This window comes from Chiloscyllium punctatum, chromosome 1 (assembly GCF_047496795.1).
Source record: "Chiloscyllium punctatum isolate Juve2018m chromosome 1, sChiPun1.3, whole genome shotgun sequence".
Lineage (NCBI taxonomy): Eukaryota > Metazoa > Chordata > Chondrichthyes > Orectolobiformes > Hemiscylliidae > Chiloscyllium > Chiloscyllium punctatum.
Genome location: NC_092739.1, coordinates 125,861,086 through 125,879,050, shown reverse-complemented (window position 1 = coordinate 125,879,050; position 17,965 = coordinate 125,861,086). Strand labels below are relative to the sequence as shown.

The 17,965-nt window shown below is 41.0% G+C and overlaps 1 protein-coding gene across 1 annotated transcript in view; it reads right to left on the bottom strand.

Annotated features, from left to right (window-relative positions):
• Positions 1-1,600: 1,600 nt before the first annotated feature.
• alpk2 (alpha-kinase 2) overlaps positions 1,601-17,965 on the bottom strand; it is a 99,305-nt gene continuing 82,940 nt past the window's right edge. Inside the window, exons 12-14 of the mRNA XM_072573625.1 lie at positions 15,768-15,985; positions 15,117-15,165; positions 1,601-2,613 (exon numbers count right to left, since the gene is read on the bottom strand). Of these exons, the coding sequence (XP_072429726.1) occupies positions 2,355-2,613; positions 15,117-15,165; positions 15,768-15,985 (526 nt within the window). The 3' untranslated portion in view covers positions 1,601-2,354. The remainder of the gene's footprint in view (positions 2,614-15,116; positions 15,166-15,767; positions 15,986-17,965) is intronic.

The window sequence follows — 17,965 nt, the reverse complement described above, 5'->3', positions numbered from 1 at the left end:
AATTATCCAATATGCAAAACAAAATAACCTTCTTACTACTGATTTTTGTTGTCACAAAGCAATTGGACCATATAGCATGGAAGTAGAATTTATAACTTGGTTAACCTAAGTTAAGAAAGTCCACATTTTATTAATATTCAGAAATCTATGCTAACTACTGCTTTGAAAATCATAAGCATAAATGATCAATAAATGAGAAATTTCTAAACTACTATCTACAATAATATTTTCACTTGGCTAATCTGCCACCGCAAGAGGTGAAAAATCTGTGCCCACACCTCCCCCCTCAACTCCATCCAAGGCCCAAAAAGATCCTTCCACGTCTGGCAGACATTTTCCTGCACGTCCAAATACCTCATCTCCTGTGTCCATTGCTCTCGATGTTGTATCCTCTACATTGGGGAGACAGGACGCCAACTTGCAGAATGTTTCAGAGAAGATTCATTAAGCTGCCCTGTGGCTGACTACTTCAAATCCTCCTCACACTCCCTCAAGGACATGCAAGTCCTAGGCCTCCCCGACTACCAAAGCCTAGCCACCTGACGCCTGGAGGAAGAATATCTCATCTTCTGGATTGGGACCCTCCAACCACACAGAATCAATGTCAATTTCACCAGTTCCCCATCTCCCTTACCCCATCTTATCTCAGATCCAACCCTTCAACTTGGCACTAACCTCTTGAACTGTCCTACCTGCCCATCTTTCTTCCCACCTATCCATCCCACCCCTCACCTTCCTAGCTACCTTCTGCCCCAGCTCTTACCACCCCCCCCACCCATTTATCTCTCAGCCCCCTTGGGCCCCTTCCCCCCCCAAAATTCCTGATGAAGAGCTTATGCCCGAAATGTTGACTCTCCTGCTTCTCGGATGCTGCCTGGCCTACTGTGCCTTTCCAGGGCCGTACCTTTCGACTCTGATCTTCAGCATCTGCAATCTTCACTTTTTCCTAATCCTCTACGCGCTGTTCAGGAGTAAAAAGATAAAATTTCTATCTGTCACTTTCAATGTAAAAGTATCTCTGTTCACCTCCAACGCCAGTCGGGTTTTGGACATGTTGCAGCTATAGATGATGAAGAATGAAAGCTCAGTGAGGAAAGCTTTACATATGTGAAGTTTGGATGACAATGGAATGTGTAAGTTTTTGAGTGGCAGAGATGCTAAGGTAAGGGAAGGGATCGACAATATTGCAAACATGCAAGGTAAATAGTCTTGCTAATGGAAAAACATCTGAGTTTTAAAGGACAGTTCAGGAATAGCAGGATGCCAAGGCTGTGTTAACTCTGTTCTAGCCTGAAGATATAGTTGCCAAGTGAGCAAAGGTTATGATGGGGTTTTGTAAACAGTGGCTTCAGTCTTCCTGATGTTGAAATGGCACATTCAAAATTGAAGTCAAGCAGTTCGGAAAAATGTTAATGAAATAGACCTGGAAATAATTGGCTTCCATGTGATAATTGACCTTATGTAAAGCACAGCATCACACTGTATTCTAGACTGACCCTCTCTGCCTGGGATTTTAACATGAGATTCTCCCATCAAAATAAAACTAATACTAAAACAAATGAAAACAATAGCCCTACTACATATAACATTTGCGCCATATCTTTATTATAATCTGAGGCTGTTTTCATCTTACATAAATTACTGGAGGATGCAACAATTTAAATAGTTTGAGAGCATTACAAAAGGGTTACATTCTTTAAAACTAAATCACAGATTGGGATGGCTTTGCTTATCTTTGTTTTAAGAAATCTGAACAGAAACATTGCACGGTACGTTGCACAAGAAAAGCTGAATAAAAGTAACAGAGCAACTAAGTCAAGAAATATTAATTGGATGAAACCAAGTTTGATATTTTTAAATACATAATAGGGCAGGAAGGTTAAGGGAAGGAGAAGTTACAGCAGTCTGAGGGAAAATATCATGGGATGGCACAATGAAGTTTTCCCTCACTGCAAGGAGGATTTTGAGTGCGGGTAGAGTGTGTAGTTTGATGGATCTGGAGCTTGGTGAAAGAATAAAATTCAGCAGAGCAGTAACCACAGTAGAAGCCATAAAATTCTGCGGAATAGGTAGCAACGAAGTGAATGAGTTTGGAGACTTAATACTATCCAGGTAGCAGATTATCAAGATTCTATTCAGATTACAGTAACTTCATAAATGTAGCTACAATGTAGTGTATTTTCTTCAAAATAATTCCCTCCTGAATGTCTGGGATTGATGATTTTACTCTTGAATTTTTTTCACTTGCATTGATAAGTTGACAAAAATCTTCATGACAGGCAATGTGATGCTATATAATCATCACAAATAAGATACATGGCTCATGCAGCAGCAGAAATGATTGCTTCTGGCATTTATAAATGTCTCTGTGAAGTTTTGTCTCCAAATGTACTCTTTACAAAGATTCTGTTCGTGCTCTGTGGACTCTGCGGCATTTTCTTTGTTGACCATGGAATTGGTTGTGATACTTGGGTCTTCACTGGGGAAATCGTCTTGGGTTTATGTTGATTCAGAGATTTCAGACCCATCATTTTACAGAATACATTACATTGATGGAGAGCTTTGAACTGGTCAATAAAGGAAATAGAACAGTTCCCTTTAAATCCTTTATACCTGAAAGAGAATAAACAAGAAATGAGATACACCATTGACCTGTCTTGTTTATGGTCCACTTTCTTCTGCAGCCATGAACAGGTCTATGTGTTAGTGCAGCAGCTCCTGTGTACTCACCCTATACTTGAACTCTAGGAGTAGATAATTCTTACTCAATAATTCAACATCTGAAATGCTACATCTTCTGTTTTTCTTTGCAAAAGCTAGCTGCATAACTCCATCAATGATAAAGGCTTCATCCATTGTGAATCTGAACTGTAAAGATTTTGCTTTTATCAGAAGTGAACTTCATACAAACTATTTATATGTAGCTTTAAGGAGCCATCACTGGAAATTGTGGTCATGCAGTACCGCACATATTCCACTAAGCTGCACTGTTGCACTTTGTCACTTTTTGGTTTGGTCAGTTTAAATGAACTTGCCTTAAAATGTCCCAGCAAAACCTATTTGTACCATTTGATATTTTTCTCAGCACAAAGAGACTCAATCATTTTCTTCAACTGCATCTTGCCCTGCCCTGACAAAAAAAATCTGCACGTTCCTGATAAGTTCAGGCTCTTTAAGGGATTCTTCACTTTGCATTATCTATGAAAATAATTGCTGCAATTTCTTTGATCATTTCCAACCATTTGTGATCGAGAATAGCAGGACTAATTTTTTAAAAAAATTCTGAATACTTCTATTCCGAAATAATGATTGCAACAATGTTTGTTCCCGAGTCTAAGAAAGCATACAACTTCGGGCTGCTTCTGTAAACAGGAATTCTGGGAAATGTATTAACATGTTCCACAAAATAGCCCACTCTCAGTGGAAATGTTTGTCATCTTCTGTTTCTCCTTAGCCTGACAAACCCTCATTAAAAACAGCATAAAGAATGAAAATTGTAAAAATCCTTTCTGAGACAGAGGTCACAAGTATTAACAATTTATTGCATGCTCTGCTCCTTCCATATGATAATTGAATTGTTTGATGACAATGTAAGTAATTTGCACTACAGTGGTGTACTTTATAATGTTTTCAAAATACTGGAAATTATGGCAGTTCAAAAACTATGGGAGGAAACCTACAATCTATGGCATGTGCTAGAACTACATATTGTAACAATAATCTCCTGTGGAAACCAAATGGAGTGGGGGCAGGGAGACAAATATAAATAGAGCAACAGAGGTTTTGATACTTGCTTCCTGATCTGATCCAGCCAATTGGAATTTTAAACTGTGGGAGAAAGATTTTTGATTAACAAGGTAGCCATGCATTTTTTTGAGGTGATTAAAGCCACAATTCAGAGAAGCCACATTCTTATTGAATGGAAGAGTTGGCTCAAGGGGCCAAATAATTGCCTAATCTAGTATTTTGTATAATTTTAAAGTACATCGGTAAGGTGTTAGAGGTCTGAAGATGGCTTGGATTGTTTTATTGAGAGAGAGGTGTGGGTATTCATGGGGACAATGACAGCTGCCTACAATGAATAAACCTTGATCTTCCCAAAGTCCCAGAAAGATATATAAATATTAAAATATAAAATTGTGTTGTAAACTATCTCATTACTAAGATGAAAAGGTCTTGAGTTCAAATTTAACATATTAATATTTCTACTTAGATACATAGTTAATGTGTTTCATTGCCACAGGAAAGAGTGTCGCGGAAGCCATTTTAAGATTGCATTACAAGCTCGAGGAAACAGTGGAGAATTGGGAGCAATTTAGGACGCAACAAAGGAGGACCAAGAAACTAATAAGGAAAACAGAAAGAGAATATGAATGAAAGAGAGCAAGGAGTATAAAGCTGATCTGTAAAAACTTCTTTTGATATATGAAAGGAAAAAGATTAGAAAGGATAAATGTGGGCCCATTACAGATGGGTACAGGAAAACTTGTAATGGAAAACAGAAAAATGGGGGAGAAACTAAGACTTAAGATATTGCAGCAGAATTGGGCCATTCGGATCATCAAGTCTGCTCTGCCTTCCATCGTGGTTGATAGGTTTCTCCATTGATCACAGAGCCATGCAATTGAAACAATATATTGAACACACTCTCTGTCTTTCCCTCACATGCATGCACACACACATATAAGTCTACTGGGTGAATTTGCATTTGCAGAATCGTAATTGCAGATATATTCTATTTTGTTCAAAAAGCACACAATCTGCAGGCAGGAGAAAATGAGGACTGCAGATGCTGGAGATCAGAGTTGAGAGTGTGGTGCTGGAAAAGTACAGCAGGTCAAGCAGCATCCAAGGAACAGGAAAATCGATGTTTTGGGCATAAGCCCTTCATCAGGAATGAGGCATGTGGGCTGGGGGGGCGCTGAGAGATAAATGGGAAGGGGGGGGTGGGGCTGTGATAGGTGGATCCCCCATTCCCTATCATATTCCCAGCTATCTTCCGCCTAGCCCCATCCCCCTCCCGTTTATCTCTCAGCACCCCCCAGCCCACATGCCTCATTCCTGATGAAGGACTTATGCCTGAAATGTCAATTCTCCTGCTCCTCGGATGCTGCCTGGCCTGCTGTGCTTTTCCAGCACCACAATCTGCAGGCCGTCAATGCAAGCCGTCAATCCATGTAACATTTTAAAAATTCCTACTTGGGAAATAGAACCAGTCTAGCTCAAGATTAGGATACAGACAGGCTCTAACCTCACACCTTTAATGCATTGTCTGAGCTGAGATGTCACGTTTTTAAATAAAACCTTAAGTTATCTTGAGAATGTGACTGGAAAGAAGTTCTGGGAATTAAATAATAATGAACTGAAACCTGCAACCCATTCTAAAAGATGAACAACCTAACAGCAATCTAGGTTTGTTAAATATATCATTTCAGTTGCATGACATTGTGATCTTTTGTAATAAGTTCTGTGTCTTGTGATCCCTGCTCCACAATGACCTGATGAAGGAGCGGCACTCTGAAAGCTAGTGCTTCCAAATAAACCTTTTAGACTATAACGTGGTGTTGTGTGATTTTTAACTTGTCCACCCCAGTCCAAACTGGCACCTCCACAACATGTTCACAGCAGAAGATACAGAAAATCTCTGAGAAATACAAAGTGACCAAAGGCTGTGTAACTGAAAACTAAAATATGTCAGTACTGGAAAAGAGGTGGTACTTGAAAAATCAGCTGGATTGAATGCTGATAAATCCCTTGAACCAAATGAGCTACATATCAGCGTGGTGAAGGGAATAGTGGAGACAGTAAATGCACTGATAGATTCTTGAAACAAAGTTTCTGTTGACTGGAAGGTTGCAGAAGTAACCCCACTTTTTAAGAAGGGAGGAAGAGGGAGAATAGAGAATTACAGATCTGTAGCTTGATGTTCATTGCAGGACAAATATTAGAATGTAGTTTAAAGCATGTGAGACCTGAGCATTTAAAAAGAATCCCAGAATTGAGCATGGTGAACATTGATTTACAAGAAGGAAATCATGTTTGACAAACATGTTTGAGTTTTTTGAGGATATCACTTGCAGCATAGACAAAGGAAAACTAGTAGATATAGTATTTTTGGATTTTCAGAAGGCTTTGATAAGATATCACACAGATTAGTAAATAAAATTAGAGTTCATGAGACTTGGGGAATATACTCCCATGGGCTAGGAATCAGTTAATAGACAGAAAGCAAGAATGTAGGAAAAAATGGATAATTTTCAGGAGTGGCAAACTGCAAAGGTCAGCACTGGCTCAACAGATGTTCATAATCTATACAAGTAATTTGGATATGGGGACCAATTGTCATATTTCCAAATTTGCTGATAATGTCAAACCACAAGTTTGAGGAGGGTACATGGAGGCTTCAAGAAGATTTGGACAGGCTAAGTGAATGGACTGGAAAGTGGCACATGGAATATAAAGTAAAAGTTTGTGAATCTATTCTCTTTGGTAGAAAAACACAATGGATATTTCTTAAATGCTATGACAAGTGTTGGTGTCCCAAAGGATCTGGGAGACTCTGTCATAGAGTAATTTGCAAATGGTATGGTGGCATTCATTTCAAGTGGATTTAGTACAGAAGTAGAAATGTCTTGAAGTAGTTGCACAGAGCCTTGATATGATCTCACTTGCAATACTGTGTACACTTTTGGTCTTCATGTCACTCCTGAGGTTAATTTGTGAAGAGAAATTGAGGAAACTGGGTCTGTACTTGCGAGAGTTTTTAGGATTGAGAGGCAATCTTTTGAAATTCAGAAATTTCCTACAGCACATGATAGGGTGGATTTAAATATGATGTGGAGGTGCCAGTGTTGGAGTGGGGTGGACAAAATCTATTCCTGATGAAGGGCTTTTGCCCAAAATGTCAATTTTCCTGCTCCTCAGATGCTGCCTGACCTGCTGGGCTTTTTCAGCACAACTCTAGAATCTGGACAAAATCAGAGGTCACATGACAGCCAGATTATAATGCAACAAGTCTATTTGAAATTGCAAACTTGTAGAGTGCTGCTCTTTCATCAGGTGAAGTTGTGGTGTCATGTGACTTCTAGATTTAAATATGATATTTCCCCTAGTAGTTGACTCGAGAATTGGGCACACAATCTTAAGATAAGGGACAGGTAATTTAAGGTGGAGATGAGGAGGAATTTATTTACTCAGAGAGGTGAAGCTTCATAATTCTCTACCCCAGAGAGCAGTGGAAACTCAATCATTGAGATAGAATTTGATTGGATTCTGAAACTGATGGCATTAAAGGACATAATACATTAAAATATATAATGCAGAAAAATGAAATTGAGGAGAGTTAATCAGTCATGGTCTAGAATGGTGGGGCAGGTTCAATGGACTGTATGGCCTACTCCTATTCCCTTTGGAAGCTGGGAATAGCTGTGAACAGGTTTCTAGAAGAAATGAATTTTAATAGAGTGTATGATATGTCATGAATAACAAGGAACTTTTTATATCTATAACTTAATTGCCAACAAAGAAAGTAGTGTTTAATCAGTTGTGTTTTTAGTCATTTGATACAATTAAAGCTATTAAATGTGAAATCTTGATGTACATTTTTCAGCTACTAACTAGGAATTTGATTCATTTTAATAGTTATTGGCCTCTATAGAGATCATAACAATAGGAAATATCAATAAAACATATCTCACGTGCCTCTTAATTTTTTTAACAAAAGAAAGACAAGGCAATACATAATTAGTGATACACCTTTTTGTTATTTATGTTGTTTTACAGCTATGGTAACTTGTTGTGTCGATTTTCTGTGTTTTTCTTCTCTATCACTTGGTATTACTCGATTAAGAAGATAAGTGCGCACATCCCAGAGCAGCCTCACTAGTTTTAATGGGAGCTACCATTTTCTATCAGCACTGGGTGATGCTGAGTTGTCTGTGACTGTCTGATCTAGGAAAGAAATCACATTACTGGTTACCATTGTATAGACTGAGCACCTGCCTTTATTTCGCAGATGTGTGACTCTACACCAAACAAGAATTGCCATCATCCCGCTTCTTTGAAATAAATTTGGCTGTTGTTATCAGTGATGTGTTTGATATTATGAACCAAAGGTAGTTTGATCACCTGAATGTGCTGAATGTTTTGGGATATATATTTCAGGTGCAGCTGCATATCTTCTTGAAAACTTAATGTGCTCAGGTATAAGGGTTAATCACTGTCAACTTCAAATTTACAACTCTTTGGTTTAAAAAAAACACCTCATGGTTAAAACTTCAGGGCTACCATTTGTAGAATCCTCAGAATATAGGAGGGAGGAATGGGAAAAAAAAGTCTTTAACTATTTGTTCATGGAATTTACATGCAGTTGCCAAGGATAACATATATTATCCATCTGTAATTGTCCTTGAGATGGTGATACCTTCTCAAATTTCAGCACTTCATGTGGCGTAGGTATCACATGTGCTTTAGCAAATGCATCTGTGGATGGTACACACTATTGGACTCCATACTGGTGATGGAGGGAGTGAATGTATAAGGTAGTGGATGGGGTACTGATCAAATGAGCTGCTTTGTCCTCAATGGAATTGAGTTTCTCCTGTGTTATAGGTTGCTGACAACTGCACCAGCTTAATGATTCTTGGATATAACTGAAAATGTTCAATGGCTTGTTCTCTGGTATAAAATTGAATGAAAGTGTACAGAATCATTGATATTTCATTTGTGTAATTCATATTTCTTAAATAAACTCAATATTATTTAATGTTTCCTCAGGATGCAGACAAAACTGGAAATTGGCATCTATTGCTTATTGCTATTTGCAAACAGTTGATTTTACAATGAACACTTTGCTAGTCACTTCTGAGAGTATTACTAGAGTGGAGCCATGTGTAATCAGGTTCGGCAAAGATGAGAGATTTCCTTCTCTGGAGGATATTACTGTATCAGTGTCTTTTTACCCAATCCAGGATTCAGGCCTTTATCTTTTTTGTGTCAGATATATTGAAGCCAATTTCATAACTTTTCTTGGTAGGTTTTGATCTCATCCTTGCTACCTCAGCAGCGATCCTATCCAATGGGAAGACAGTCATAGTTGCAGCATAGACTTGAGTTGCACTTGGGAACACGCAGATGCACTAAACAACTTACTCTGCAGGAATTGCCCTGGAAGTTGAAACTTCTGATAGGCAACTGGATCCCTCCAAAAATATCCCTGACTCCGTCTTCGAATCAGAGGACTGACTTACTTTTCTAGTTAGGCCAAGAAAGGTCAGAGGATATAAAACCTGCTCTAACTGCTGGTTACCTGTAGAACCACACCACAATTTATTAATGATTCCCAAGGATACTGACACTCCACCCCTCCTGATTTGAACAGTCCACAAGTCAAACCTCAAGACCCAACACAGACACTTGGATATACTTCCAACCTTCTCTGCCCTGCAACAACCCTCTACCCCCTTGGGCATAATGCACTCCTGTTCCTGGCCACAGCCTCATTGATGGCCATTCAAGTGACAGTGATCACCATCCCCTCCATTTGGCTAAGGGCATGCATCCTTGCCACCCCTCTGCCAATTAGCTCATGCTCCTTCAGATTATACGCCATCTAATTCTGCAAGAAAGAAGGAACTGTATCAGTGAATGCAGTTCAATATTATTAAGTAACGTCATTTGAGGAGTTGACTGTAGTACAAGTTATGAGAAATGGGTATGTGGCTTGAAGCAGTGTGTGAGTGAGGTGAAACATAATTGATAGAAGTTGGTGTTAGATGACTGATGGAGTGCAATGTGGGTGAGATATGGCATTTCTGTATTAACCTTGACCATAGGTGTGAGGTCATTTAGATTCTTGCAACACAGCATCCCAGTCCTTTGGGCTTGTCTCCTGTCATTGACTACCATGGCTGTTATTATTACCATTACACAACTTGTCTAGTGAACCCCCTGTCCCTATAGATAAATGATCTGTCTCTACTCCTATACATCTCCTCTGCCGATGTCAGGGAAAGAGCCTGATTACTTCTTTTTGCACCGTGTATCATTCTCCCTCCTGATCAGTGTTTCTTCAGTATGGTTTCAGCACCTTTTCCAGGCAGAATGTATCTCCCCTTAAGAAGAGACAGGCTGGCTTTAAGCAGTGAAGATTAGCTTTAATTGGTGCTAGCCTCATAGATTTTGTCTTCTGCTGAGGCATGAAGCCATTGAATAGTCCAATCAGTGCTGACTGCATTCAGAAATAATGCAAAATGACAGGCAGCACAAAATTGGTGTGTTAACTGCACATGTGACGACAGGTATAGGTTAACACTGTATCCCATGAGAAAGTGAGACATGGCAGCAATATTAAACCATTAGGTCCCTTGTGACTGTACCACTATTCAATGAGATCATGGCTGATTTTCTGTCTCCACTTTTCTGCCTACTCTCCACGTGACAGTGAGGCAAGGAATACGGAGAGAGTGCAGTTGAACACGTGGCTGCAAGGATGGTGTAGGAGGGAGGGCTTCAGGTATTTGGACAATTGGACTGCATTCTGGGGAAGGTGGGACCTGTACAAGCAGGACAGGTTGCACCTGAACCAGAAGGCCACCAATATCCTGGGAGGTAGGTTTGCTAGCACTCTCCGGGGGGGTTTAAACTAATTTGGCAGGGGGATGGGATCCGGACTTGTAGTCCAGCAAGTAGGTTAGCTGTTTTTCAGGATGTCCAAGAATGTAGGGAGGCTGTGGAGAAGGTAACACTGACAGGGAATACTTGCGGACACAGAGATGGGTTCAAGTGTGTATACTTCAACGCAAGGAGTATCAGAAATAAGGTGGGTGAACTTAAGGTGTGGATCGGTACTTGGGACTACAATGTTGTGGCCATCATGGAAACATGGATAGAAGAGGGACAGGAATGGTTGTTGGAGGTTCCTGTTACAGATGTTTCAGTAAGATTAGAGGGGTTGGTAAAAAAGGAGGGGGGGCGGTGGTTTTGCTAATTAGAATTGGTATAACGGCTGCAGAAAGGCAGTTTGAGGGTGATCTGCCTTTGGAGGTAGTATGGGCTGAAGTCAGAAATAGGAAAGGAGCAGTCACCTTGTTGGGTGTTTACTATAGGACCCCCAATAGCAGCAGAGATGTGGAGAAACAGATTGGGAAACAGATTTTGGAAAGGTGCAGAAGCCACAGGGTCGTAGTCATAGATGATTTCAACATCCCAAATATTGATTGGAAGCTCTTTAGATCAAGTAGATTGGACAGGGCGGTGTTTTTGCAGTGTGTCCAGGAAACTTTTCTAACTCAGTATGTAGATTGTCCGACCAGAGGGGAGGCCATATTGGATTTGGTACTTGGTAACAAACCGGGACAAGTGATGGGCTTGTTAGTGGGTGAGCATTTTGGTGATGGTGACCACAATTCTGTGACTTTCACCTTGGTTATGGAGAGAGATAGGTGCGTGCAACAGGGTAGGTTTTACAGTTGGGGGAAGGGTAAATACGATGCTGCAAGACAGGATCTGAGGAGCATAAATTGGGAGCATAGGCTGTCAGGGAAGGATGTCATTGAAATGTGGAACTTTTTCAAGGAACAGATACGACGTGTCCTTGATATGTGTGTACCTGTCAGGCAGGAAAGAGATGGTCGTGTGAGGGAACCTTGGTTGACGAGGGAGGTTGAATGTCTTGTAAGAAGGAAGAAGGAGGCTTACATAAGGTTGAGGAAACAAGGTTCAGACAGAGCGTTGGAGGGATACAGGATAGCCAGGAGGGAGCTGAAGAAAGGGATGAGGAGAACTAAGAGAGGGAATGAAAAGTCTTTGGCGGGTAGGATCAAGGATAACACCAAGGCCTTTTATGTGTATGAGAGAAATGACGAGAACGAGGGTAGGTCCGATCAAAGACAATAGTGGGAGACTGTGTATTGAGTCAGAATAGATAGGAGAGGTCTTGAATGAGTACTTTTCTTTAGTATTTACAATTGAGAGGGACCGTATTGTTGAAGAGGAGAGTATGAAATGAACTGGTAAGCTAGAGGAGATACTTGTTAGGAAGGAAGATGTGTTGGGCACTTTGAAAAACTTGAGGATAGACAAGTCCCCCGGGCCTGATGGGATATATCCTAGAATTACGTGGGAAGCAAGAGAGGAAATTGCAGAACCGTTGGCAATGATCTTTTCATCTTCACTGTCAATGGGGGTGGTGCCAGGGGACTGGAGAGTGGCAAATGTTGTGCCCCTGTTCAAAAAAGGGAATAGGGATAACCCCAGGAATTACAGGCCAGTTAGTCTTACTTCGGTGGTAGGCAAAGTAATGGAAAGGGTACTGAGGGATAGGATTTAGGAGTATCTGGAAAGACACTGCTTGATTAGGGACAGCCAGCACAGATTTCTGAGGGGTAGGTCTTGCCTTACAAGTCTTATTGAATTCTTTGAGGAGGTGACAAGCATATGGATGAGGGTAGAGCAGTGGATGTCGTGTACATGGATTTTAGTAAGGCATTTGATAAGGTTCCCCATGGTAGGCTTATGCGGAAAGTCAGGAGACATGGGATAGTGGGAAGTTTGGCCAGTTGGATAGAGAACTGGCTAACCAGTTGAAGTCAGAGAGTGGTGGTAGATGGTAAATATTCAGCCTGGAGCCCAGTTACAAGTGGAGTTCCGCAGGGATCAGTTCTGGGTCCTCTGCTGTTTGTAATTTTTATTAATGACTTGGAAGAGGCAGTCACAGGGTGGGTCAGTAAATTTGCAGATGATACGAAGATTGGTGGAGTTGTGGATAGTGAGGAGGGCTGTTGTCGGCTGCAAAAGGGACTTAGTTATGATGCAGAGCTGGGCTGAGGAGTGGGAGATGGAGTTCAACCCTGCCAAGTGTGAGGTTGTCCATTTTGGAAGGACAAATAAGAATGCAGAATACAGGGTCAATGGTAGGGTTCTTCGTAAGATGGAGGAGCAGAGGGATTTTGGGGTCTATGTTCATAGATCTTTGAAAGTTGCCACTCAGGTGGATAGAGCTTGTAAGAAGGCCTATGGTGTATTAGTGTTCATTAGCAGAGGGATTGAATTCAAGAGTCGTGAGGTGATGTTGCAGCTGTACAGGACCTTGATAAGGCCACATTTGGAGGACTGTGTGCAGTTCTGGTCGCCTCATTTTAGGAAAGATGTGGAAGCTTTGGAGAGGATGCAGAGGAGATTTACCAGGATGTTGCCTGGAATGGAGAATAGGTCGTACGAGGATAGGTTGAGAGTGCTAGGCCTTTTCTCATTGGAACGGAAAAGGATGAGGGGTGACTTGATAGAGGTTTATAAGATGATCAGGGGAATAGATAGAGTAGAAAGTGAGGACTGCAGATGCTGGAGATCAGAGCTGAAAATGTGTTGCTGGAAAAGCGCAGCAGGTCAGACAGCATCCAAGGAGCAGGAGAATCGACGTTTCGGGCATGAGCCAAAACCTGAAGAAGGGCTCATGCCTGAAACGTCGATTCTCCTGATCCTTGGATGCTGCCTGACCTGCTGCGCTTTTCCAGCAACACATTTTCAGAATAGATAGAGTAAACAGTCAGAGACCTTTTCACCGGGTATAACAAGGGGACATAAATTTAAGGTGAAGGGTGAAAGGTGTGGGGGGATGTCAGGGGTAGGTTCTTTACCGAGAGAGTGGTGGGGGCATGGATTACGCTGCTTGTGGGAGTGGTAGTGTCAGAATCATTGGTGACCTTTAAGCGGCAATTGGATAGGTACATGGATAGGTGCTTAAGCTAGGACAAATGTTCAGCACAACATCGTGGGCCGAAGGGCCTGTTCTGTGCTGTATTGTTCTATGTTCTATCCATGTTTTATCTCCATTAATTCCTTGATCAGCCTTGAGTATCCAAATGATGAAATATTCATGAGTCTCTAAAGAAGACAAGATTCAAAAGCCCTGAGTGAAGAATGTCTTCTTGTCTGAGCCCTAACTGATCAAAATGTTATCTTGAGGGAGTACCTCTTCATTCTAGATGCCCACACTAGAGGAACAACCTGCTAAGTCCCTTCAGGAGCATAACATTTCAGTAGGTGGGACTTCCCACCTCACCATTTGAAGAGTGGACAGGGAATGCATCCTTGACCATAACAGCAGTGGCATAGCCAATTAATGCTACACAGGAAGCTAGTTGGCTGGAGACAGGATAACTACCCTTCAGTCAGGTAAACGTCTTGCCCCAGAGAATTGGTGATCAATCAGAATGGCCACCCGCTCTGTATTCCCAGCAGTGTCAGTGGTAGCAGTGGCCAAGTCTGGAACTACAAGCAGTCGCCAGAGTCTAAGTCATGGAGTCCAGTGAAAGGGGAAAGTGTGACCAAAAAACAGTGGGGAATGGCATGGGGTAGCACATTTGATGTGGAATGGAGAAACTTGAGGGATGTGTCCCTTCTTCCTCCCGAAATCCAAGGAGGATGACATTCTGGGTTTACCCACTACCTGAAGTCTCCACACATACATCGAAATTGAGGCCGGCTGGGAAATGCCCTTTTAATTACTTTACAATTAGCAACTTAAGGGTTCATCTTTGGCCTTGAATGTCCCATGTAACATTCTAGAGAGTTTGGGATGGGCAGGAGAACAGTTTAAAAATGCTCCATTCCCTGCTCTTTCTCCTGAAACTAATTCTCTATCAATCCTCAGCTCCATGAACACTTATGTTAGTAAATAAGTTTCATGTGCCACCTTTCTGAACTGCTTTTTGGAAACCCAATTATATCACACCCATTTAGTCCTCTTCAGCTATTTTACAGTTTGCAGCCTCAAAGAAAGACTGAAAAGTATTTGCAAACATAATCTTATGCCCACTGACATCAAGGATATTGAATCTTAGCCCCCAGTATTCACAAAAAGTGAGAGTTAAGCATGAGAGGAAATCAAAATTTAAACTTCCATCCTATTGATAATATTCTTGATGGGATTTCAACCCAGCACTTATAGCAGAGTGTTACGATTTCTGGTTGAAGCCTTCACAAATAATTTACAGTAATATTCCTACAGATACATGGCATCCACCTAGAAACAGTCAAAAATGCTATTGCAGCATCATTAATTGAGATACTGAGAATGGACTATTGTAAAAGTACAGCCCATCATTTTCTTCACTTACCCTTTTCGACTGGTTGCTATTCCAATGTCAGTTAATTTCATTCCGACACCTAACAGAAAAACAATTGGAAAGAGTTTTTTTTTAAATGCTGTAAATATTCAGACAAAAGCTTTTCCATAAATGGAAACAAAATGAAAATTTGTGAATACAGGACTTCTAAAATGGTGGCAATGTGAGTTAGCAGAAAAGAAAAAAAAGGTTAAAGTGAAAGGGTTGTAAAGTGAGCAAATGAAAAGGACACTGACTGTGCCCTTATGCTAGTCCAATTTTATTTCAGTAAATAGGGAACTAATAAGTAGCTGTGTGTAGGAAATATACAGTGTAGCGTGCGATGATGATAATGTGCTATAATAGTAAATGCAGCACAGATTGAGAGACCAAATTTGAATACTTGCATTTTGACTAGATTCATACATGAAAGGTAAAAACAAACCTAGAGTTATGAGTAGCACTAATTGGGTGATTTCCTTAAAAATGGAATGATGGACTGACTGCTGCATGATTCCATGACAATCCATTGTAGTCTTATATTGGGACAGTTAGTACACTTAAACTGACCAGCTTGATACATCTCTGAACACGTGTGTCCATACGCATACACACACACACAAATACTCTTATAAGTGGTTTCAAAACAGTATATTTATTTACCTTGCATATCTGTGACAAGGAGGTTTCCTTCTGTCCATTGATAGACCCAATGTTGAAATGTGCAGCATTTCAGACCGACCTCAGATTCTTTCCTACCACAGTTTAGCTCTCTGCCATCCTTCACCGAATATTTAACAAACTCCCCAATCAGTTCTTCTTCGACTGTTGCATAAGGGATGTTGTTTGCTGGGCGATGAATTAGATAAATTGGAATAACTCTAGAAAAGAAACATGATTGTGTAACATCTGTACTGGATGTGTAACTCTTGTCACTGGGTAACGAAAAAACATTTGTTATTTAATTGCAAAAATTAAAAGAACATGAACTAGAAGATCAGAAATCAGCATGATTATTAAATAAATTATTCAGAAATGTGTAACTGAATCATGCAGGTGGGAAGTTCCCATGTTCAGTTCCAGGCTTCATGAGGCCATCTGTAAAAGGATGGCAGCATGTGTATTATTGGCCTCAGTATTCCTGAAATAGGAATGTGTTCCATTCTCCAGGTCTAATCTATCACATTTTGATAGAAGAATCTTGCATCGAGTAACTCACTTCCTGACTTCCCAAAACCTGCCCAACATCTAGAAGGTACAAGTCAGGAGTGTGATGGAATACTCCCCACATGTTGGATGAATGCAGTTCCAACAACATTCACACAGCTTAAAACCATCCAGCACAAAGCAGCCTGTTAGATTGGCATTGCCTCCACAAGTACCAATCCCTCCTCTACGAACATTCAGTAACAGCAGTGTGTACTCTTTACATGATGTACCGCAGGAATTCACCAAGGTTCCTTAGCCAGCAACATTAAAGCACTACCACCTAGAGGGACAACATAAATGTGAACACCACCATCTGCAACTTCCTCTCCAAGCCACTCACTCTACTGACTTGGAAATATATCACTGTTCCTTCAGTATCACTGGGTCAAAACCTCAGACTTCCCACCTCAACCTTATTGTGGGTGTACCTATAGTACATGGACTGCGGTTCACCAAAAACTTCTCAAGGGCAACTTGGGATGGACAATAAATGCTGGCTCAGCCATCTGCACCAAAAGTAATAACTGTGCCACCAACTTACATTAGAAGCAGCTTCTTTATCTTTCCAGGATGAAATTAGCCTACAATAAGGCAGAAAGAGTAAAAAGTAGGTGACAGGCTGCCCGTAATTCAGTTGCTCAACCTTTATGTAGAGAGGATCCTGACCTTGAGGGCTAAATAAGTGTTTTCAAACTCTTGGACTGGTATCAGATGCTGTCTCAGACAGAGTGTGCTGGGACCTATTGACTGAAGGTTATCACCCTTGACTTGACAGAGGACTGCTGGAAACCATCACAAGCTTCCTGGCTTTGTGTCTGTGCTAAAGGGTATGGCAGTATTGTGAACTTGGTATCTCTAGCTGAGGAGCAAGGTGAAAAAAGGTAAGACAAAGCAGCGATGCTGTGAGTATCCAGCTAGGCTCAAAATGAGTGAACACTAACAAACCAAACAAACAGCTTAGAGATACAGCCTGACCTAATCCATGAGCTGGTGCATGTCCACAAGCACCAAGTGTCCTTGCTGCAGCATTACAATGATAGTTGCTGCTGCAGGACAAGCTGCAGTACTGAAGTACAAAAAAATACTCAAAGTGGATTGGAGAAGTGTCAGAGGGTTCTTAGAGACTGCAACATGCCTAAATGTCTGTGTACATGGCTGGCATGTTGAGATGCTGTTGCTTAGTGACCCAAGATGGAAGCTCATCTTGGCCCGGCATGGGCTGAAGTACCCACTTTGACTACCGGGTCAAGAATTCTTGCCAGCTGATTTGCTCACAGTAGATGGAAAGTTAAAAATGAGGCAAGATTAGAATATGGGCACCTTATTTAAGGAAATATGCTAAAGCCCTGGAGAGAGTTCAAGGAAGATTTACTTGGATGATGCCAGCAATGAAACATTTTAGATACAAGGAAAGATTAGAAAGACTGGGCTTATTCTCCTTGGAGCAGAGAAGATTGAAGATGACCTTATTGAGGTGTTCAAAATTATGCACAAGTGTGAAAGGGTAGGGAAGGATATTCTGTTTCCACTAGTTGGTATGTCAGTAAGTAGGAGTCACAATTTCAAGATTTTCAGCAAAAGGGCTAGGAATGAGATGAGGAGAAACTTCTTCACTCAGAGAGTTGTAGGATTTGGAATGTGCTGCGTGGGAG